Source organism: Bidens hawaiensis, unplaced genomic scaffold (genome assembly GCF_021521415.1).
Source record: "Bidens hawaiensis isolate Kalapana, Puna unplaced genomic scaffold, B.hawaiensis_p1.1 tig00015918_1, whole genome shotgun sequence".
Lineage (NCBI taxonomy): Eukaryota > Viridiplantae > Streptophyta > Magnoliopsida > Asterales > Asteraceae > Bidens > Bidens hawaiensis.
This window is the reverse complement of record NW_027492426.1, coordinates 354,923-377,828: the sequence shown is the minus strand read 5'-3', so window position 1 is coordinate 377,828 and position 22,906 is coordinate 354,923. Positions and strand designations below refer to the sequence as shown.

General features: G+C 41.1%; 1 protein-coding gene across 2 annotated transcripts; it reads right to left on the bottom strand.

The window, feature by feature from the left end:
* Positions 1-18,496: 18,496 nt before the first annotated feature.
* On the bottom strand, positions 18,497-22,131 carry LOC143550037 (uncharacterized). Of its 2 annotated transcripts, none has more exons than XM_077040778.1 (6): positions 21,842-22,131; positions 20,532-20,758; positions 20,288-20,398; positions 20,048-20,203; positions 19,430-19,671; positions 18,497-18,902 (listed from the first exon to the last, which is right to left on the bottom strand). In XM_077040778.1, the coding sequence occupies exons 1-6, from the start codon at positions 22,123-22,125 to the stop codon at positions 18,579-18,581; spliced, it is 1,344 nt and encodes a 447-aa protein (XP_076896893.1). In that variant the 5' UTR covers positions 22,126-22,131; the 3' UTR covers positions 18,497-18,578. The 2 variants fall into 2 exon arrangements, with proteins under 2 accessions (XP_076896893.1, XP_076896894.1); XM_077040779.1 differs by having other exon boundaries at positions 20,054-20,203; positions 21,842-22,023.
* Positions 22,132-22,906: the final 775 nt, after the last annotated feature.

Here is a 22,906-nt window from a genome sequence, read left to right as displayed (position 1 = left end):
AAAGCAAACTAAAGCGGTTTTGAAAAGTTAGAAATATGTAACTTATTAACTTAATGAGTTTGATTTACCTATTACACCCCTCAAACCCATTACACTCATTTTTAAAAAAAAGTGTTTTTTTTAGTCATTTTGGTTTCCCTCAACACATCAGCTAATCTAAACACTTTTTTAAAAACTTCTTTTAAAAAATTCATAAGTTTGTAAGTCCTTTTAACAAAAAGTCCTTTTTTCACTTAAATAAGTAATCCCAAACACACCCTTAGATATTATTTATTGTAGAAAAAAATGTTGCTAAAAGAACGAAACATAAATTTAAGATCATTGGCAAGCAACTGTTTTAAGTAGTAGCATCCGGGGTAGACCTAATTATCGGTCTCACGTTGACACTGGTAATTAAAGCAATTTTATATAAGCAACCGAAAATCAGATGACACCATATATTTTTTAAAAATAACACTTACAAGAATGCTGGTTAGTGCTGTCTAACACAAACAATACACTTGATCTACTGGTTACTTGCATGTTTATGTTAGTTAGTATTTGAATATGCACAGCTACATATTTTCTATTTTTCCTTATTGGTCTAATCCTCTTGATCATTTTTACAAATATATTTGATATTTCTAGTGAACAAAAGTTGTAAAAGTATTATACAATATACAGATGTGAAGAAACACTAAGTGACCCGGTACAGATTATAGATAATCTGGGGGTTAAGTAATGTTTCCCACGAATGAGGTCTAGCTGAGAAGGCTGTTCTTCAGGAGACCTGCAAAACAAACACCGTAAGCTCGTCACTGAGAAGGGGGGGGTTCCTCCTTGTGACCACCCTCCGGCGTGAGAATCAGACTAGGTTGCTCTGAATATAAGTGTATATTAAGAGATTGCTAGATAACTGGATAGCCGATGATCTTACCATTCCAAGATGTTGGAGTATTTATAGCCGAAGGTAGGTTTTCTAGAAGATACAGCCGGCTGAATAGTATTCCTGTTCAACCAACAGTGGACTATGCACAGGCCATACTGGTTGGTGGGTAGGTTACGGCCAACAGTAACAAAGTCGGCTGCACTATTCCACCAACTGTAGATTATGCACGTCCTACTTACTGTGGATTGTACGCAGGCCATGCTGGTTGGTGAATAGGTTACGGCCAACAGTAACACTATTCCACTAACTGTAGGCCGCGCATGCTCCTCAGTAAGGGTTGGTGAGTAGGCAGCGGCTAATAGTGACAAACAGTACTAGAGGGTGCTCCTCCTCGTCCTGTTGTCGATGAGCTGTCACCCTGTGATTGGCTCATGGGCTGTTCTGGTCAGATCGTCTGTCCTATCCATACTTCTGTAGGTATGGTACAAGAGATCTTTCAGAATCAGACTGGCTCATTTAGGCGGGATTGTTCCCGCCTTGCTCATCCCTTCATGTGACTACTGAAGTAGCTAATGTCTTGTGCGTGTAGCCCTGCTGTCTGCGGGTAGCCTTTCCTGATGGCTTGTATCCGCAACTGCGGGAACAGGCGGGGTACTTCACCATTGGGAGGCTTTCCCTGCGTGTTCAGCTTGTGTACTGCGCGTAAGATCCTATGAGCATGGTGGGTCCTGCGGGAGCAGATGGCCTTTGCGCAGACGTCCCTGCTCCAGGTGAGTCTTGCGGGACCAACTGGTCTCTGCTGGGACCTACCTCTTCAAGATGCTTTGAAAAAAGGTAACATAATTTAATGATGGGATTTTCTAACATGTGTCGGGCACATGTAAGAAACATTAATTATGTAATATTTTTGTTAAAACTATATATTTATATTAATTACATTCATCTTTTAATAACTACTATATATAACTTTATATTTTCCTTTTTTTAAAGCTTACCTCCATTGATGACTGCTAAATAAAATTTTTAATTCCCGCTAAAATTACTATTTCATCTCCCATCATTTTTATATTCATTTATATATAAGAATATTCAAATATGAAAGTGACTTTAAGTGTTGAACCCCCCAATTGCATTAGTTATAGGATCATTATTTTCTGTAAAAGATTATCTAATATCCAAAGTTCCTTCTTGGTGTAATTGAGAGACGTTATTAAATTGAGCCTCTTCTCGTCTCCATCGTGATAGCCAATAACTAAAAGAAATTTCAAAACAACCCGTATGGAGAATAACACTCAAAACATGACGTCAAAGTATCCCGATAAATTTAAAGTTTTGCAAGTGCTGTCAGCCATCTTACCATTACAAATAACATTATGCCATCAAGCCGCTTTGTAATGCTTGACAACAAAACTTGTGTCATTTTCTTTGCAAGTCGAATATTAAATCGCTAGAGCAAGCTGATCTTGAATTGTTTCAATTATTTGGAAACGTTATAGGAATTTCAAAAGTTACTTACATATTTGAATATTCTTTACATAAAAATGAATATAAAAATGGCAGGAGATATAGTAATTTTAGAAGAAATTTTTTTTATTTAGTAGTCATCATTAGAGATAAGATTAAGGAGGGAAAAATATAATGTTAAATATAATAGTTACTAGTTTTTATCCCCCATATTATGGGGGCTGTGTTTCTTTTTTGTGTCTAATATATTTTTTTGTAAGAAAGTTAATAAAATACTTAAGGTTTGATGATGACAGAGTTTCACAAATAAATGAGATGTTATAACCCGTTTAAAAGCTATGGGTTTGGTAAGACCCATGACTCGCTTATTTTTTTTACTATAAAATTGTTATTTAATATAAATAATATCTTTTTTGTTAAAAAAAATTGATATTAATTTTTAGTATATCCATATTTTATAAGATTCTCATATCAAGGTGAGATTATTTTTTAATATATTGAGATGTTATAACGCATTTAAGGTTATCAGGGTTTAGTGAGACCCATACTCGTGAATTCGGGTCAAATGTATGAGAAACCTTCATTTACAAATAAAACAATATGGTAGCTTGAGAGAATGTAAGAAGCAAACAGATAGCTTTTAAGAATTTCGTTTATATATATTTAAAATTAAGACTTTTAGTTATATAGTTTTTCCTTCCTTTTCTTTTCTTTTTCTTTACGCGCAACATGTATTTTAATTTTTTTGCATCCTCATATGTTGCTTTACATTATTCGTTTATAATATTTATATATGTTTTTGGATTTTAATTTTATTTATTTTAAGAAAGTTAATAATATACTTAGGATTTAATGATAAAAGAGTTTCACAAATAAATGAGATGTTATACCTGGTTTACAAGTTATATGGATTTAGTGAGATTAATGACCCACTTATTTTTTTACTATAAAATTGTTTTTTAATTATAAATAATATTTTATTTTTTAAAAAAGGATATTAATTTTTAGTATATCCCTATTTTATAAGATTCTTCATATAAATATTTGATGAGATTAATTTTTAATATAATGAGATGTTATAACCCGTTTAAAGGCTATCTGAGTTTGGTGAGACCCATATGGTTAAATGCATGAGAAACATTTATTTAAGAATAAAGCAATCTGATGGCTTGCGAGAATTTAGGGAGATTTCGTTTATATATATATATATATATATATATATATATATATATATATATATATATATATATATATATATATATATATATATATATAAGACTGGTTTTTATCCCCCGTATTATGGGGGTTGTTTTATATTATTTGCTTCTGATATTTATTTATTTTTTGAACTTTTATTTTATTTATTGTATAAAAATTAATAATATTCTTATGGTTTGATGATAAATTGTTTCACAAATAAATGAGATGTTATTAACCGGTTTAAATGTATATGGGCTTGATAACACCCAAGACTTGCTTAATACTATAAAATTAGTTTTTTAATTATAAATAATATATATTTTTAAATATATCATATATTAACTCTAGCATATCCATACTTTATAGGATTTTTTTATCAAATATTTGGTGAGATTAATTTTTAGTTTAATGAGATGATATAACCCGTTTAAGAAATATCTGGGTTTGATAAGACCCATACCCGTGAATTCGGGTCAAATGCATGAGAAGCCTCAATTTAAAAATCAAGCAAATCTGATAACTCCAAAAAAAGGGGGAAGCGACCATATCGCGACACATAAGATGTTTATATTTTCGTTTATATATATTATAGATTAGTGTAATTAATAAATATATAGTTTTAACAAGAATATTACCATAATTAATGTCATTCCATCGTAGTGGTCATTTCACATGGCAAATGAGGGATGACCCGGCCTTTGGCCTGGGTTCGAATCCAGATGCCGCCTGGATTTTACCGGGTTGGGGCTGTCGGGTTTTACCAGGAACGTCCAAGCCAAACTCGGATGCCAGCGTAGATCCGGCTAAGACAACATAGTCTGGCCTGAGTAGGGTGGTGGGGCTACTCTCGTAGGAGTTGTGATTACCCTTAACTGAAAAAGTCACCGTTCGAAAAAAAAGAATATTACCATAATTAATGTTTCTTACATGTGTCCTTAGAGCACATGTTAGAAAATCCCTTTAATGATTCTCATACTAATATCAATTATAAAAAAATATATATACAAATTGAATTTTGCAACATTTAAAACCAGATAAGATCATAATAAATAAATAAATGTGTTACAATACAATTGGCAATCAAAACATTATAAGAGCTAAAGATAAGAAGAAAAGAAGAATTCAAAGAAAGAAGATTAGTCTCAAATTATTAGCTAACGATTCCATTAGCTAGATCGATGTGGTTTAATTACACTACCAATTTAACCCCTAACATTATACGTTTAGATCTTTATTAAGCTAAAGGTATAATAACAAATGCCGAAAGGAAAAAAAAAATCTACGTCACCTGAAACTAGTTATCCAACAAAACAAATAGATAGCATGAGCAGATTGACATTAAGTATAAGTTAACACAATGTCATCATGACACAGAGGCTTTTTAAGTTTATCTTTTATATTATATATATATAGTATAATTAAGAGGTTTTGTGTCACAAAATAATTTTTTTAATATTTTATTAGTTGTTTTTGTATTTGTTTAAATCATTTTGATGATAAACCAATTGTGATGTCTGGGTGGGTTGGGTAATGTTAAGTTTGTTAATTGCTAAACTATCAATAGCATAATGCAAGTTCAAGACTAATATAAAACAACCTCTCCATTGTTTGAATAGATATTTATTTGTTTGTTTTTTAAAATATTTAATTTGTGTTTTTTGTTCAAATTTGTTAATATAGATAAGAGTTTTGGTGCCAATAGTTCTCCATTGAGCCATTTGGAGGAAATCTTTTTCTTTGTTTTGTTCCGTTATCGTAACGAACATGGCAGAAATTTTGTTTTAGCTTTAGTACGTTAATGAACTGACGAAAACGGACTGGATGCCAATTTTTTAGTTCCAGTACAGTAATGAAAGTGACGGAAACCGATCGAATTTGCGTAGACTCACCGCCTCAATGTCCGGGATCATTAACAATTAGGTTTTAGCAACGCTCAAGTTTTACCAACCGACTCCATCTCATTGGTCAATCTAAATTATTATAATTTTTTAGTTTTATTTTCGGTTTTAGTTACGGTATAATAATGCACGTAACCAAAACCGACCGAATTCGCGTCGACTTACCGCCTCAATGTTTGGGACCGACAAGTTTTGAGTTTTACTGCCGCTTGAGTTTACCTGTCCCTGCGCAACGCGCCGGCTAAAACTCTAATTTATATATATTTTATAGTTATTGTATGCATCTATTGATCCAAAGATGCACATCATGGAAACTTTGTTAACATCTTGACATTTACTACAATTCATTTCAAAACTAATAGTTCAAAATTGAAGAAACACGCATCTACTCCCCACTAATGGGTCCTAGATCCGATGAGTCCACAGGGTAGGGTACAGTTACTGCCAATACGATATGAATACAATCCCTAAAGTCCAGTGACGTGAATCCTGCAAAACAGAACACCGTGAGCTCGTTACGGGAAGGACAAGGTGGGGAGTCTTCCCGTAACCACCCTCCGGTGTGAGGATAAGTACCGTTCTGACGAAGAGATAAAGTACTTAAGTAAATTGAGAGAGTACAACGATGGTGAATGAATACCTCATGATGATTGAGAGGGTATTTATAGCCGAAGGGTGTAAAGAAGTGATTGGGCCAGCTGTCCCTTTAGAAGATGCTTTCATAACCGTCTGGACACGTGTCCTCCTATGACAGGTTTGACCTATACGTTACATGTGCATGTATAACAACATGGTCACGTGTCGCTCTATTATTGGTTAACGGGGTAATGTTGGCCATGTGCACGGTTATAACGACCTTGTCACGTGTCACTAGCTAATTGGCCGATGGATCACGTATTGCCCAAGAAAGCATATTGGCGAATCTTCTAGAAGGTAATTGGTTATTGACAGCTGTCCCGAAGCATTACCTCGTGGTCATTTATGCGGAAAGATATTCTTTCTTGCGGATGACTCTTGAGGGTGCCAAGATGCTTCCACATGTACTTCGAGGGTGTTTCTACCTCAGATGATCTATGCGGATGGTTCTTATGTTCCGCGGGTGACTTGTGACATGTTTATGGTTGACCCGCGGGTGTTACATAAGGGTATTTGGGTCTTTTTAGTACCCTACCTCTATAAAAATGATCGATGCTCCTGAGATTTTATCTGTTTCTCATTTGCTGGCAGAACTTTACCGGAAGAGATCTCTCCGTGTATCCCAGGCAAGTGACGCAGGTACCAGTGCTGCGGATGCCGGGAAGGAGCCGAAAACAAAGAAACGTCGGACACATCACTCGAGGAAACCTTTACCGCCCAACCTTGCGGAGCGTCTAGGGACGGTGTCTGGTGAGTTTATTTTTGTTAATTTTTACTATTCTTTTGAGAATTTGCTCGGAGTATAATTTTCTTATGCAGATCCGTCTATTGCTGAGCGTCCTACTGTTGGAAAGTTGTCGACTCCGCCGCCAACTATTGAGAAACGACCATCGCCTCCACCGGAGAAGGAGGCAGATAGACCTGTTACCCCTCCTACTGAAACAACTGTGGAGGGGTCCAATGTTCAGCCGGCGACTACCGGATCCCTGGATTACCTTTTCCAGGGTGGGGATGCCACCGGTTTTCCTCATGATAACCCTGAAGTTACTGCCGAAGGCTTCAGGGTTAATGAGTCTCCGACGCGACCTCTTCTTCAATATTATTCTGCTTCTTCGCCTTTTACAATGGGCGGGGGAGATGACCTTTTGTTTGGAGCTGTTGCCCATGAAGCTGGGGGAGGTTCTTCGCATGGTGCTCAACAACAGTCTTCCTCCACCCCTGTCCGTTTCGGAGCTTCCAGTTCCCAATATTTCGGGAACGTACAGTTGGGGGGAGACTATGACTTGTTTGTCCCGTCTTGGGACATTGTCAATGGGTCGCGGGTTTCAGATCCCAAGACCTGTATGAACTTTGTTGAGCATTGTATGCCGCCTGCTGAAGTGGCATACCAACGGACCCGCTCCCGTCAAGATCTTCATACTGACCTATCTATTTCCTTGACTAACAGCTTAACCTGTAGTCAGGAAATCTTCCGGGAGTGGCGAACAATGGGTGGGAAGCTTGGTGCGGCTTCTGAGGCTGTGAAGGTTGCGGAGAAGGAAGCTGAGGAGCATCGTAAGGCAGCGAGTGCATCTAGGTGGAAACAGACTGATGCCGAAGCTGCACTCAAAAAGGAACAAGAGCGAAATGTTGATGCTGCTAAACGGTGGAAAGAGGCCTGCGAGAGGTCCAATGCCACCCTTGAAGCCTCCCGAGCTGAGACTCAAAGAAAAAAGGACGAGTTGGCGAAGGCACAGGATGAGGTGTCTCGTCAGAACGCCCGAATCCAAGAGCTCGAGGAAGCTTTAAAGTTGCAAGGGGAGCAGTCTGAGATGAAAGATAAGACTATTGTTGATATGCAGTCTGCATACGACTCCCTTTTGCAATCTCATACTGAAGCAGGCAACCGCGCCTCTGCCGAGTTACAAGAACTTCGTGGTAGGGCGGAGCGTGCTGAGCAGGAAAAGCAATATTTTCTCAATCGTGGCCTTGACTCTGTAAGTTTTCCTCGTATACTCTTTATTTTTTGTGTTTTTAATCCCATGATGTTGACGAAATCTCGTTCACAGGTCATCCGTCATATCAAGAGGAGCACAGAGCTTACTGATTGCTTCGTGAATTTGACAACTGCTTCGGAAGGCGTTGGCCGGGTGAAGGGCTTTAATGAAGGATTGGCGTTTGCCCAATCTGGACAACCTATTGAGAGTCACCCGCTTCATGGTCTTGACGCGAAGCAAGAGTTAGACATGCGGGTTCAAGAATATGATGGCCTTGTCTTTCCGCTGCAGAATATGCTCCCGGAGTTTGCCTTTTCTAAGGACGGCGTAAAGCGGTTGCGGGTCTATATTGACGATGAATCTGATGAGGACGAGTCTGATGATGGCAAGTCTGAGGAAGCTTCCCCCAATGCTCCGGAAGGCACTTTGGCCCCTAATCCGTAGGATAGTTGTCGGAGTTAAAACCGTACTTGTAATTTCTTTTCATGTTTTTATAATTACTCTTTTTTGGATATTAATGAAAAGGACTTTATGTGCAGATAATATCTTTGCGAGATATCTTTTCTTTTGAATTTTGAACTTGTATAGATTAGATAGTATCGGTGACGTGGCGGAGAGATAATTTTAGGCGGTGGCTGACAAGACGTGTAAAACGCCTATTTGACAGCCTGTAAACGCTTTTTCGAATCTCCCGCCTGACGTGTTAGTCATCCTGTGGTTCACTTTTTCTCTTTTTTCTGTCAGTCAGACAGTCGCATTGATTGCGATGAGTATAAATAGGCCTTGATGCCTCCGACCGTTCTTATTACTTACATATTTTTCCTTTCGATCATACCAGAGAACTTTGCTTTCTTAGATCCGTCTTATATACTTGATTCCAATGGTTGCCTAGAAGAAAAATCTTCCCGCTATTAATGAAGTCGGATGTGACATTAAAGAGAAAGACCTTGAGGATATTAAAAACGCGTATGGCTTCCCTCCGGAATGGGAAGCCGAACGTCCGGCAAAGGGAGCCCTTGCGACAGCACCGCCGTCAAAGAAGATGGCTGTATACCTGGACCATTTTACGACGGGTAATTTCCGATTACCCGTGACGAAATTTGTTCGCTCCGTTCTGAGAAACTATGGGCTTCACGTATCCCAGATCCACCCATTTGGAATGTTGAGAATTCGGAACTTCGAATTCTGTTGCCAATCTCATGATTATGACCCATACGTTGCCATGTTTGTTGTTTTCTACAAGATGACGTAACGTGACGGGTGGTATGGTTTTGCTACTACCGGAAAAGGTCCGATTGGCTTCGAATGGCTTCGGAGCATCCACGGGTGGAAGTCCAAGTTCTTTTGGATTCGATAAGACGTCGTTCCGTTCTCTAAAACCCGGCGGACGTGGCTCCTGAGATCCCCGTTATTGAATACGAGGGTCACAAATGGTATGACACTCTGATCAAGACACCAACACCCTTGCGCCCCATTCACGAAGGTGCAATGGTTCACGCGAAGATAAGTCTGTTGTGGCCATTTCCTGCCTTAGAGCCTTATTATGAGAATTATGACGGAAGTAAGCTTGTGCTTGTAGATTCATGCTTTCTTTCCCCTTTCTTTTTTTTAACATTCGTTACCTGCAGGTGAAGGTAGAATTTTATCCACTCTCGTGGACACAGTAGGGGGTATGATGGTGCGTCGCCAGATCGCTCGGCATGATGTGCCTTTTCTGGATCGCACGCGAAGTAACTTCGTGTTTTCCACTACTCTCACTCCGGAGCCTCTTGTCTCCGAGGCGTTGTTCGCACAAAATGAGGAATTTGTCAAAAAGTGCGAATGTACTCCCCAACCCCGCCCTATAACTGTCGCTACTTCGAGCGGAGTGATAGTACTTCTTTGGTCTAGCGAAGAGTTATCACTCTGCGAGGGAGGGTTATCGATTGGTGCTGCTAACTCTTCGCCTTCGACTGTAGGTTTGACTCGCAAGCAGGATTCAAATGCCACCGCCGATCCGACGACAGGCGAGGAAGGTGGTCCTCAATCCGTTGAGGGCGAACCTCAAGTTATTGAGGCGGGTACTTCAAAGGCGGTTGGAAAACGGAAGGTGCAGGCTTCCAATGCCGCGTCTAAGAAGAAGAAGAAGGTTGAAGTCCCGGACCTGGGAGCTCGTCTTCGGGAGCTTTCTGCCCAAGATGTTTCTAAGGGTAAGCCTTGGACCCTTATGATTATAATCGAACTCGTTATTTCCTTGGAACTTAGTAAGTTTTTCTTTTTGGAATTTTCAGGCTTGAAGGATTCCAGTCGTCCGACTCCTCCAACTTCATCGTTAAACACTGTTCAAGATCTGATCGACTTGTCGGACAATTCCCCTGTCAAGGAGAAAGAGGCTAGTGAATCTGATCACCTTCCCACATCCCCACCTCATCCCGAGCATTACTTCCGGGATCAAGGTGGGGTTAGTGTTTTTCATTATGGGAGGCAGGCTTCCTCATCTCAAGTGGAGGAAGATAATGCTCCACATAGACCTCGCTGGTCTTTGCGTCGGGACTCAGTGTTGAATGATGCGGACGTTTGCCAAGAATATCTCGATGAAAGTCTTCCTCCTGCAGAGAAGGAGCGGCAACGCCGTCGCATCCGCCGGGAACTCCTGGAGTCAAACTCTTATCATATGGCGAACACTGTTTCTACTAATCAGGAGATACGTCGTGATTGGTTGGCCATGAATGACGAGCTAGAGGAAACCGAGCGAAACTTGCTCGGTGCCAAGAAAGAGCCCCTCAAGGCGTTAACTGACGCCCAGATAGTCATCGGGCTATGGAGGTGGCGAAAGCTGAACAACTTGCTGCTGAGGAAGCTAAAGCTGCTCTCCAGAAACAACTGGATGACCAAGATGAGCTAATCAAGACCCTGCAAGCTGACTCAGCGGCCAAGGATCAACGCTTGTCCGACCTGAATGCCAAGAATCGAGACCAAGCTCTAGAATGTGTTGGTCATAAGATGGACCTTATCCGGGCTCAGGCGGATAAAAAATGGTTTCTGTCAACAGCGATTCCCAAGGTACCGAATTTTTTATTAACATAATGTGTTTGTTTGTACTCACGCATGATTATTTGACTTAACAGGTTGTCACTGATGTTCGAAATAGTGACGATCTTGGAAATTGTGTTGCGATGCTCCTCCGTGCTTCCGAACAAGCAGGCCGACAAATGGGCTTTGAGGAAGGATATAAGTTTTGTTCCGAGGGCAAAGTTCCGGAGGAGTACGTTTTGGCCGGCAAGGACACTGCTGCTATCCTTCTTGAGAAAACTAAGGAGTTTGATACCTTGAAGTTTTCTCTTTCCGACCATATATCAGAAGATGCCCTAGAGCAATTAAAGGAGCTGCTGGATCTTGAGGAGGAAGAAGAGGATGAAGAAGCCGAAGATACTACGGAAAACGAAAATGTCGCCCCGTAGATGTATATGTACTTTTCTTTGTAAATCTTTCTTCCTGTTTTGTAATCTCTTTTGATCAACAATAAGAAGTCTTTGCATATCTTCCGGTGTACTTTGTCTTATGTACTATAATATAAGTGCTTATCCGGAACTTCGGTTTTGTCAATAAAATATTACAACTTAATGAAATATCATGGAATTAACTGGACATTCTCATACATTTAGGCATAAGCCTTCTTAATAAAAGAAATTACATAACTTGCTAGTTTATGTGGGCACGCAGGCCGAAAAATAAAGAAGCAAATAAAACTGTTATATATAGCATTTCTTTAGCTGTGCTGCGTTCCATGTTCGAGGGATTTCCGTCCCATCCAACTTCTCCAACTTATAGGCATCTTTGGATAGTACTTGTTTGATTTTATAAGGTCCTTCCCAAGTTGGGGCTAACTTGCCGGGAGGCTCCTGGCCGGAGGCCTCGTTATTGCGGAAGACAAAGTCTCCCGCATCGAACTTGCAATTTTGGACTCGCGAGTTGTAATATTTCTCAAGCTGCTGTTTATAATTGTGCTCGCAAATCGATGCTGGTTCTCTTCTTTCTTCCAATAGATCTAGATTCATCCTGAGTTCGTGATCGTTGTCATCAATTAACAGAACCCTCGTGGATGGAATCCCGATCTCTGCGGGGATCATGGCTTCAGTGTCGTAGGTTAGGCTAAAGGGTGTCTCCAAATTACAGGAGTTATTTTGGGTGCGGAAGGCCCAGAGTACATGGGGCAGTTCGTCCACCCAACCCGTTCGTTTCGTCCCCAGCCTTGCCTTGATCCCTTCTTTGATAGTTCGGTTGGTCCTTTCGACCTAACCATTTGCCTGCGGATGAGCTACGGATGTAAAGGTTTGAATGACTTGAAGTTCTTTCAACCATTCCTGTAGTCCGCTGTCAGCAAATTGGGTCCCATTGTCACTTACCAATTCTTGTGGGAGACCGAACCGGCAAATTATGAATTCCCCAAGGAATTTTTTCGCGCTTGAAGTCGTGATTGATGCAGCCGGTTTGGCTTCCACCCACTTGGTGAAATAATCAATGGCCACTATCAAGAACTTGACTCGTCCCGGGGCTTCTGGGAAAGGTCCCATGATATCAATAGCCCATTTTTGGAACGGCCAGGCAGATGTTACTGGAATCAGTTCGTTTTTTGGACGCAGGGTGTTGGGGGCATGGCGCTGGCATGAATCACACTTTCTGATTTCTTGCACAGCGTCTAAATGCATGCCGGGTCAATAATACCCTGCGTTCATAATCTTTGCAACTATCATTCTTGGTCCCGCGTGTAGTCCGCAAATGCCTTCGTGAATTTCTCTGATCAAGTAATTTGCATTTTCTGCGTCTACACAACGTAATAACGGACAAAGAAATGACCTCCAGTACAAGATACCATCAGTCAACTGGTAATTCAAAGCTTTGTGCTTAATCTTCCGAGCCTCAGCCTTTCCTGCTGGAAGTGCTCCGAAAGATAAGTAAGCTATAATGAGTGACATCCAAGACTCAACACTAGTTTGAATTACCCGGACTTGATTTTGTGGAACGGATGGATGGTCTAGAACTTCTACACGAATATCTTTGGCGAAATGCTCAAAATTCGTTGAAGCTAGCTTGCTAAGAGCGTCCGCCGATTTGTTCTCGCTTCTCTTAATGTGAACAATATTGAAGGAGGAAAATTGGCGCATCAAGACCCTTGCTTGTGACAAATAAGAAGCCATGACATCGTTTTTAGCTTCGTATGTTCCGTTTATTTGTCCCGCAATTAGCATAGAATCCACCCGAGCCTCCAAATGTTTCACCCCCAGCTTTTTCGCTATCCGCAGTCCTGCCAGGAAGGCTTCGTATTCCGCCTCATTGTTGGTACTTTTGAAGTCCAACTTGATGGCGTACGTAAATTCATGCCCCTCGAGGTTGACTAGCCTTAAACTGCACCTGACCCTTCGCTGCTGGAAGCTCCGTCCGTGAACAATGACCAAACTTGCCCTTGTTCCGGAGGTGCTTGGGGTTGTTGTTCGATTAGACATTCTTGCTCTTTGTGCTGCGGAACTTCCGTGACGAAGTCCGCGAGTACCTGCCCCTTAATCGTTGGTCTAGGATTATATTCGATCGAGTGTTCACCCAATTCAATAGCCCAATTTTCCAGTCGTCCGGACAACTCGGGTTTACTCAACACGTTCTTGAGTTTGTACCCGGTTAACACATTAATAGGGTGGCCCTGGAAATATCTGTGGAGCCGTCTGGCGGCATAAACCAATGCCAAAACCAACTTTTCCAACATCGAATACCTTGTTTCTGGGTCCAATAGCGTTCTACCGTAATTAGATTTGAGTTTGAATATTTTTTCTATCGGTCATCAGAACGGCCCCTATGGCAATGTCCGAGGCAGATAAATACAACGTCAGAGATTCACCCGCGTATGATGCTGTTAGAGTAGGAAGCTCCATTAAGCATTTCTTAACTTCTAAGAACGCTTTTTCAGCCTCCGCGGTCCACTTGAAATGTGCCTTTTTGAAGCAACTTCTAAGTGTTGACACAAATGGATGAGACTTAGTCGCGTGGTTTGCTAAGAATCGGTTTAACGCTACAAGTCTTCCATTAAGTGTTTGAACCTCTTTGAGGGAAGAGGGTGAAGGCATGTGGGCTATAGCCTGGACCTTATCAGGGTTGGCTTTAAAGCCTGCGCCTGTTACTATGACTCCAAGGAACTTACCCTCTTCCATGCCAAATGAACACTTAGCCGGATTCAACTTCATATTGATGCTTCTTAGTGTTCCAAAGGTCCATATAGACTTCGAGATTCCGACTTCGAGATTCCAACTTCAATATCTCTTAACATCTGATCCTCTTCAATGCTTTTGATTACCAAATCGTCCATATAGACTTCGAGATTCCGACTTATTTGACTCTTGAAAACCTGATCCATCAGTCATTGATATGTGGCCCTCGCGTTTTTTAATCCGAAAGGCATCATTCTGTAACAGAATGTTCCTTGGTCAGTTCGGAACGCTGTCTTATCCTCGTCACCAGCTGCCATATGAATCTGGTGATACCCTTGTAGGCGTCGAGGAAGCACTTGAATTTAAATGGGGCCACAGCATCTACTTTTAAGTCGATCTCCGGAAGCGGGTAACAATCTTTCGGACATGCCTTGTTCAAGTCTTTATAATCTATACACATCCTCCATGTTCCGTTGCTTTTTGGGACGATCACTGGGTTGGCCACCCATGTTTGGTACTTGATTTCTCGTATGATCCCAGCATTAAGAAGGTCTTGTACTTGCTCATTCATAGCCCTCGTTTGTTCTGGACCCATCTTTCGTCTCTTTTGCACAATTGGGGTGATTAACGGATTCACCCTTAACTTGTGTTCCGAAATGCTCCGCGGGACACCGGTCATGTCCGCGGGTTGCCAAGTAAAAATGTCAATGTTCTTGGTTAATAATTGCTTTAAAAAGGTTCTCACTATCTCCGAGATAGCAGGTCCTATTGTAATTGTCTGGTCCGGAAACTTCTTGTTCAAAACCCATTTCTCAGGTTCGGTCCTCTGAGCCTGTCTTGGGACCTTGCTTGGTTTTGAACTCTCGGTTGTAAAACAATGTCGGTTTACATGAACTATCGCCACACCAGTGCGAGTTGGAACTCCTACTGCACCATGAGTTGTGGACGGGTGGGCGTTAAAGTCTCCGATCGCCTCTCGTCCCAGAATAATGTCATGTTTAGAAGTTGCTGGTAGGACCAAAAATTCAACTTCTTCTGTTCTTGAGCGTATTCCGTCACTTAGTGTGATCGGGAAAGTAATAACACCGCACGGGTGCATTATCTCTCCCCGGAAACCAGAAAAAGGAGCATGAATTGGTTGTAGTCTTTCTTCGTCCAATTGTTCAAAACACTGTTCGTACATAATGTCGGACGTGCTACCTGTGTCAAAGAACACATATTGTGATCGGTAGTGGTCAAATTCGACAGTAATTATCAGCGGGTTTTTGTTACACGGCCCCCTTTGATCCGAGGAAAAATAACGGGCTCGTTTTTCCATTCTTCGTCCGAATATTCCCTCCGTTTTCCCTTACATGAATGTCCCTCTTGAATCATGTGGACATTCAGATCTTTGATTTGCCTTTTAGCTGGGCCCTGGCTATCCTTTGCGGGAGGTTTGCCAGTCCCTGCTCGTAGGCCTTTAACCAAATGTTCGAGTTTATCATTTTTAACAGCTGCTTCAATTTCATTTCTGAGAGCCACACACTCATTCGTGTTGTGTCCAACATCATTATGATATGAGCAATGTTTTTTAGAATCAAGGAACGACTTCTTTGGTATTGGTTGAGGCTTCCGGAAAGTCAAATTCTCCGTGGTGAGAATTTCTGAGGGAGTCTTTGATAATTGGGTCCAATTATTAGGAAAGCGAGCTGAAAAATTACGTTTACCTTTGTTGCCGATCAAAGACCTTGCATCAAAAGGCTTAGATGTTTCCGCACTTGGCTGAAGTCTTGACCATATTGGTCCCTTAGCCTGCCTGTTCGGTCTCGGAGTTTGAAACTCAATCCTTGGTGATTGCTTTTGACTACTGGAACTCAGAGTTTTCTCAGTTCTTGCAAACAACTTTGACGCCTTCATGATTTCGTCCAATGATTCAAGCATTCCATCTCTTCCTGTGAGAGTACGGATTAGAGCATCACTATGGACGTTCTTACAAAATGCTCCCCGTAGCATATCTTCGCTTACTCCTCCGATGTTAAGGCTCTCGTTAGTAAAACGAGTAATGAAGTCTTCAATATACTCATTATTCCGCCTTGTAACATCTAATATTTCCGAAGGGTCACGAGTGTGTTTCTTTTGTTGACTAAAGTGCTGAGAGAATTTTGCTACGAAGTCTTTCCAACTTGTAATCTTTCCACATGGCAATTTCTCAAACCATTCCCGCGCCGCCCCAGTGAATGTTAGTGCAAACATGTGACACCAATATGGAAGAGTCCAACCACTGACTCCTCCAACTGCTTCGAACCTTAACAGATGATCACTAGGATTAGTTATTCCATTGTATGTTCCAACGGACGTTGGAATCTTTGCATTGATTGGAAATGGAGCTGTCGCGATGCTCGAAATAAATTTTGATTTTTCTGCGAAAGATTCGGGGCGATACGGTTTAGAAAAAATCGTATTCAGCATTGCTATGATACTCCGCATGGCGGACAACTGGGCGCGGATAACTAGTCCCTCCGTACGACGGGAGGCGACTATCTCCGCTGTAGTAACTACCTTCCGGGTTATAAGCTGAGTCGTACCCATCCAGTTTGTCCTTATAGGATGGTACCCGCATGTCTATGCGGGGACGAGGACGTAATCTCCGGGTCTCACTCATGTTCCGCTCCGGTGGCTGACTGTATTGAATATGGCTTCCCCTTATGGGAGGAGAGATAGATCTCCCGGGAGGCTCATCATACGTCAGGGTACGGCAATGGAAACGTTCGTTCCAGACCCGACGTTCATACTCTGCTTTCAGACTACTTTGTTGAACACGAAGCCACTCGTCCGGAGACAAAGTTTCTTCGGCTCTGAAATTATAACGATGGGCTCTTCTTAGGTTAGAATCACCAGAATCTTCTTCCAGGCCTAACTCCGATTGGGTTCGGTGGACTTCTCTTGGAATTCGTTCTAAATTCCTCAAGTTAGAACCTCCTGGGGCTGTGACATGCCCTAAGTCAGTAGTTGGTGTAACAACATTTCCGGCGTCTACCGGAGTGACACCTTGTTGAGCAAACAACCCCCGACTGTCAAACCACCCAAGGAAAAATTTCTTGGGTTGACGGTGTCAGTTCTTGCAACAGGGGTCGAAATTCGAGCAAACACAGATGTTGCTCCTTCACGTGTTTCAAGGTTGAGATCACGTGGAGGTTATGCTTGATTCTCCGTCGGCCCTTTAGGTAACTGACTCATATCGTAAAGAGAACGGAAAATTTTTCTGCTGTTCTAACAAAAGCACGGATGGCGCCAATGAAGAAACACGGATCTACTCCCCACTAATGGGTCCTAGATCCGATGATTCCACAGGGTAGAGTACGGTTACTGCCAATACGATATGAATACAATCCCTAAAGTCCAGTGACGTGAATCCTGCAAAACAGAACACCGTGAGCTCGTTACGGGAAGGACAAGGTGGGGGGTCTTCCCGTAACCACCCTCCGGCGTGAGGATAAGTACCGTTCTGACGAAGAGATAAAGTACTTAAGTAAATTGAGAGAGTACAGCGATGGTGAATGAATACCTCATGATGATTGAGAGGGTATTTATAGCCGAAGAGTGTGGGAAAGTGATTGGGCCAGCTGTCCCTTTAGAAGATGCTTTCATAACCGTCTGGACATGTGTCCTCCTATGACAGGTTTGACCTATACGTTGCATGTGCATGTATAACAACCTGGTCACGTGTCGCTCTATTATTGGTTAACGGGGTAATATTGGTCATGTGCACGGTTATAACGACCTTGTCACGTGTCACTAGCTAATTGGCCGATGGATCACGTATTGCCCAAGAAAGCATCTTGGCGAATCTTCTAGAAGGTAATTGGTTATTGACAGCTGTCCCGAAGCATTACCTCGTGGTCATTTATGCGGAAAGATATGCTTTCTTGCGGATGAATCTTGAGGGTGCCAGGATGCTTCCGCGTGTGTTTCGAGGGTGTTTCTTCCTCAGATAATCTATGCGGATGGTTCTTATGTCCAGAAAGCATCTTGGCGAATCTTCTAGAAGGTAATTGGTTATTGACAGCTGTCCCGAAGCATTACCTCGTGGTCATTTATGCGGAAAGATATGCTTTCTTGCGGATGAATCTTGAGGGTGCCAGGATGCTTCCGCGTGTGTTTCGAGGGTGTTTCTTCCTCAGATAATCTATGCGGATGGTTCTTATGTCCCGCGGGTGACTTGTGACATGTTTATGGTTGACCCGCGGGTGTTACTTAAGGGTATTTGGGTCTTTTTAGTACCCTACCTCTATAAAAATATTCACCAAACTGTAGGAAAATTGACTACCATTTGCATTGTAATAAAACACTCAAATTGAATAATACATTACACATCACATAACTACATTCTTTTGAGAACGAAAACCCCAAAGAAATACGCAACGTATGTCGCGATTGAAATTCCAAATATACCCACAAGAATTCCGGGAACCACCAAAGAGCCCCAGCCTTTGGCTGTTGCCATCCCAGATGCTGTTGTGGGGCCTCCAATGTTAGCATTTGATGCTAAAAGTAATAGTTTTAGATCCAAATTGAGTAACTTTCCTAGTCCAAGTATCACAATAAGATGCACTGCTACTTGTATAAATGCAAATATAAAGATGCTAGGCGCCACATTAATAACGTTCCATATACTCCCACTCGCGCCCAATACCGCAAAAAATACCTATATGTCATCAAAATACTAAGTTATGAATAGGGGTGCAAACGAGCCGAGCCTGAGCTCGAGCTCGGCGGCTCGTTTCGTAGTTTTTCAAGCTCGAGCTCGGCTTGTTTAATATTTATTACTTAATTTTTTATATATTTATAATTATATTTGTATATTTATTTTCATAATAACTTCATATATAAAATAATATTTTATTTAGTTATTTTTTTTCATAAAATTATATATATATCAATTAATAATTATTAAATATATATGTATCTATTAATATATATAGTTATAAAAATATATATAAATGACAGGCTCGTTTAGGCTCGCGAGCCGGCTCGAGCCCGATAAATGAAGCTCGGGCTCGGGCTCGTTTATTAAACGATCTTTCTTTTAGGCTCGAGCTCGGGCTCGTTTAAGCTTGGCTCGATCGAGCTTTTTCACGAGCGGATCTCGAGTAGCTCGCGAGCAGCTTGGGTCGTTTGCACCCCTAGTTATGAACCGTCTATTCAAGCCTGTTTGTGAGTTGTGGCGTGTACCTGGATCGAAATGGCAGCAATAGCGTCACCATAAGGTGCAAGGTAACCAATCTGTTTGGGTAACAAAGTTGCTAAAATCACGACGATTGCAGTAATTGCAGGAAGAGTACCGCCTTGAATCTTCAACAGTTTAACTATATGTGTCCCACATTTGCAGATTGCAAAAGAAACCGCAAGTGCAGTAGCTGTCGGTAACACAGCTAAACTGCCTCCAGAACCAGAGTCCAAATTTTGAACCGTGTCTGCCATTTTACGTGAGTTAAAGATTCAAAAATCAATGAAAATTATTAATAATACAGACCCAATGATACGATCCACCACAAAGGGCCCAATCTAAAAGAGAGACCCGTAAGCCGACCAGTAATGAAGATTAAAAAGATTTGGATGGATCTTAAAATATTATCAAGAATCTTATTTCTTGATTTGCAAGTTATTTTATTTTAATTATGAATTGTTTCTAAGTTTGATTATGTTTCCTACTTTTCGTGTTTTCTTTAAATATCGTTGAACTTTTTTTAATAATAATCAGAGAATAATTATTTGGTTTTCTTTCTTCTTCATCTTGTGTTCTTGGGAGATTTGCGGTTGTCTCGAATAAACTGTAACACCCAATAATACCCTTACTTGATGCTGAAGCCTCTGCAGGAATTTTAGAGCCTAATGCAAACAACGCCATGAAATAAATTGCACAAATCACATTGTCTGCAGCTACACCGGCTGCAATCACAGATGGTGAAATAGCAAGTGCATCTGAAACCGCAACATAGTTTATAGCTACAAAACACAAACAAAATGTCATTTTTATTACTTCTTTTACTTATTGTAATTTGTAAATATACTTCAACTGTTATTAGTTACCTCCGCCTATATAACTAGCCATAAGAGCGGAAGCAATCTTCCAACTGTCTTGACCAAGTGATCTCATAGGAACAATCAGGAACGCCACTAACGTACCAACTGTGGACGCAACTGTCAATTATAAAAAACATAAAATCAGAAAAATAATATCTTGAATAAGAAAATAAAATTTCTTGTACACACTCAATTTCCCTCACCAAGAAGGGTATGATGAATTCATGATTGTTGATATGAGAAACAAGACCTGAGCCGATCAAAAACGCTAGGAAGAGAGTCCCGGTTGATTTTAATACGTCTCGCATATCGGCTTTGAACAACATTAATGGGATGGTCAAAGGAAGAAGGAATTCCATGACAATAGAGTAAGCTCTTGCTTCATGAGGAATAATGCCCATATTACTGGCTGCAAGTCCCAACAATATGCTCACCAGTGCAGCACTAAACATGCTCCCAATCTTAGTTCTCTCTGACCTACATTCACAGTACATTTAACTTTGACCAAACTCAATCAAAATACAATTTAGGATAATCACAAGGAAACCTACTCTATTCATATCTTTGTAAACGAGTCGACCCACAGCTCGTCTAGGCTCAAGCTTGGCTCATTTTTAACTTACGAGAGCTCGAGCTCAGATCGTGAGTTGTTTTTTATCTATAAATTAATTTATATACGTTTTTAATAATCTTTTTTATATATTGAGAAAACTCTTAAACGAGCCGAAGCTCGGCTCGAGCTCGTGTAGTACCTTAAAGGAGCCAAAGCTGAGCTCGAGCTCGACTGTGCAATGTAAAGTAAGGACACAAGGCTCGAGCTCGTGTAGTACCTTAAAGGAGCCAAAGCTCAGCTCGAGCTCGGCTGTGCAATGTAAAGTTAGGACACAACACTTGTTAAGACTCGATGAGCTTCCCATACAAGGGCCGAGCTCGACTATGCAATGCAAGGTTAGGACACAAGGCCCGTTAAGACTATACGAGCCTAAACGAGCTTCCCAAACAAGGCTCGAGCTCGATAACTAAACAAGCTTTATTTGGATTTGGGCTCGGCTCTAACTCGGATCATTTATTATTTATTAATTAACGTATATATGTTTTTTTTAATTATTTTTTTTATATATATTCATAAAACTCTTAAAAGAGCCCAAGCTCGGCTCGAGCTCAATTGTGCAGTGTAAAATCAAAATGTAAAATCAAAACACAGGCCTCATTGGCAAAGCATACTGAGGGCTAGGGATCCCCCACCCCCCACCCCCCCCCCCCCACCCCCCTGCTTTTTTTTTGCGCGTTAGTGTAAATTCACCTGTTTTCCGCCCGAAAATTTTTAACTTTTATACGTAATGTAAATTTACCTGTTTTCGTCCAAAAATACGATCCCAGCTCCCCCTCGTTTATGATATTTTTTTAAAATACATTTCCAAGCCAAAACGAGGTTTCCATACAAGGGTCGAGCTGGATAATAACTAAACGAGCTTTATTTGAGGGTTTGCATCCGTACTCGTAACAACGACTAAATTTAAGATGTGAAAAGTGTTAATTAGAGTTAGTTAATGAGATTACCAAAGACCAAAGGCTCCGGTTGCGAAAAGAGCAGTCCATGTGCCCCAGTGATCATCAGGTGATATCAAAGGCAAGTTCAGGTTCATATTCAAATTAGACCTACCAACTACCACCCACCGATTATTATTATTATTAATAGGTATGAATCGTGATAATGAAAGTGGAGATGTATTGACCAATAAACATCTGTCAGCTGAGGTTAACGAATGCGTGTAAAATTGGCGGCAAAAGACGGCGGTTGGTGGATGAAACGACGTCGCAGCGGCTATTGGCAACGGCGCCATTGATATTGATGATGAGACAATGTTGATGATATTGATGAAGAGGTTGATATTAATTCATAGATTTAAGGTTTCCAGTCGTTGGAGTTTTGTGTATTTGGTATTTTGTTTGTTTGCTTCCTTTACTTGCCAAAAAGCACATAAGTTAAGTGATCTGTTCGGGTTTTACCATAAATTGTATTTGGACGCGTGAGTTTTCTTTGACCGAAGATAATTTAGAGGCGTTTAAGGCCTCTGTACGGCTTTGTTGGACCAGCTGACGGTGAACTTTTGCTATGAAATTATATTTTTGTTGGCTGTTTACAAATAATCGAAAAATAAGATCTCCTCCAAGCCGTGACTTTCACGGACTTACTGATTGATAAAGGCCCATTTAATCTTTCATTTCAAAGCACTTCCATATAGGGATGGGCAAATTCGGGACTGGTACCAGTATCGAAATCGGTACCGAATCAGTACCAACGTTTTGAGTTTTGGTACCGGTACCGGTACGGGACGGGACCGGTATTTCCCGAAATTTTACCTTAAATACCGGTACCGTCCCCGTCCCAGTCCCGTACCGGTACCGAACCGAATATTTCGGTACCGTTACCGGGACCAAGAATCCGCGATTTTCAGGACCGGGATTTTCGGGACCGGGACTGGTCGGTACCGGTACGGTCCCGATCTCATCCCTACTTCCATATATAAATAAAAAATGCATTTATAGAATTATAGGTGGGGAAATATTGTATATATGCAGTACGGACCCAGGAATTATTTTCTTGGGGGGCGACATCGGGAC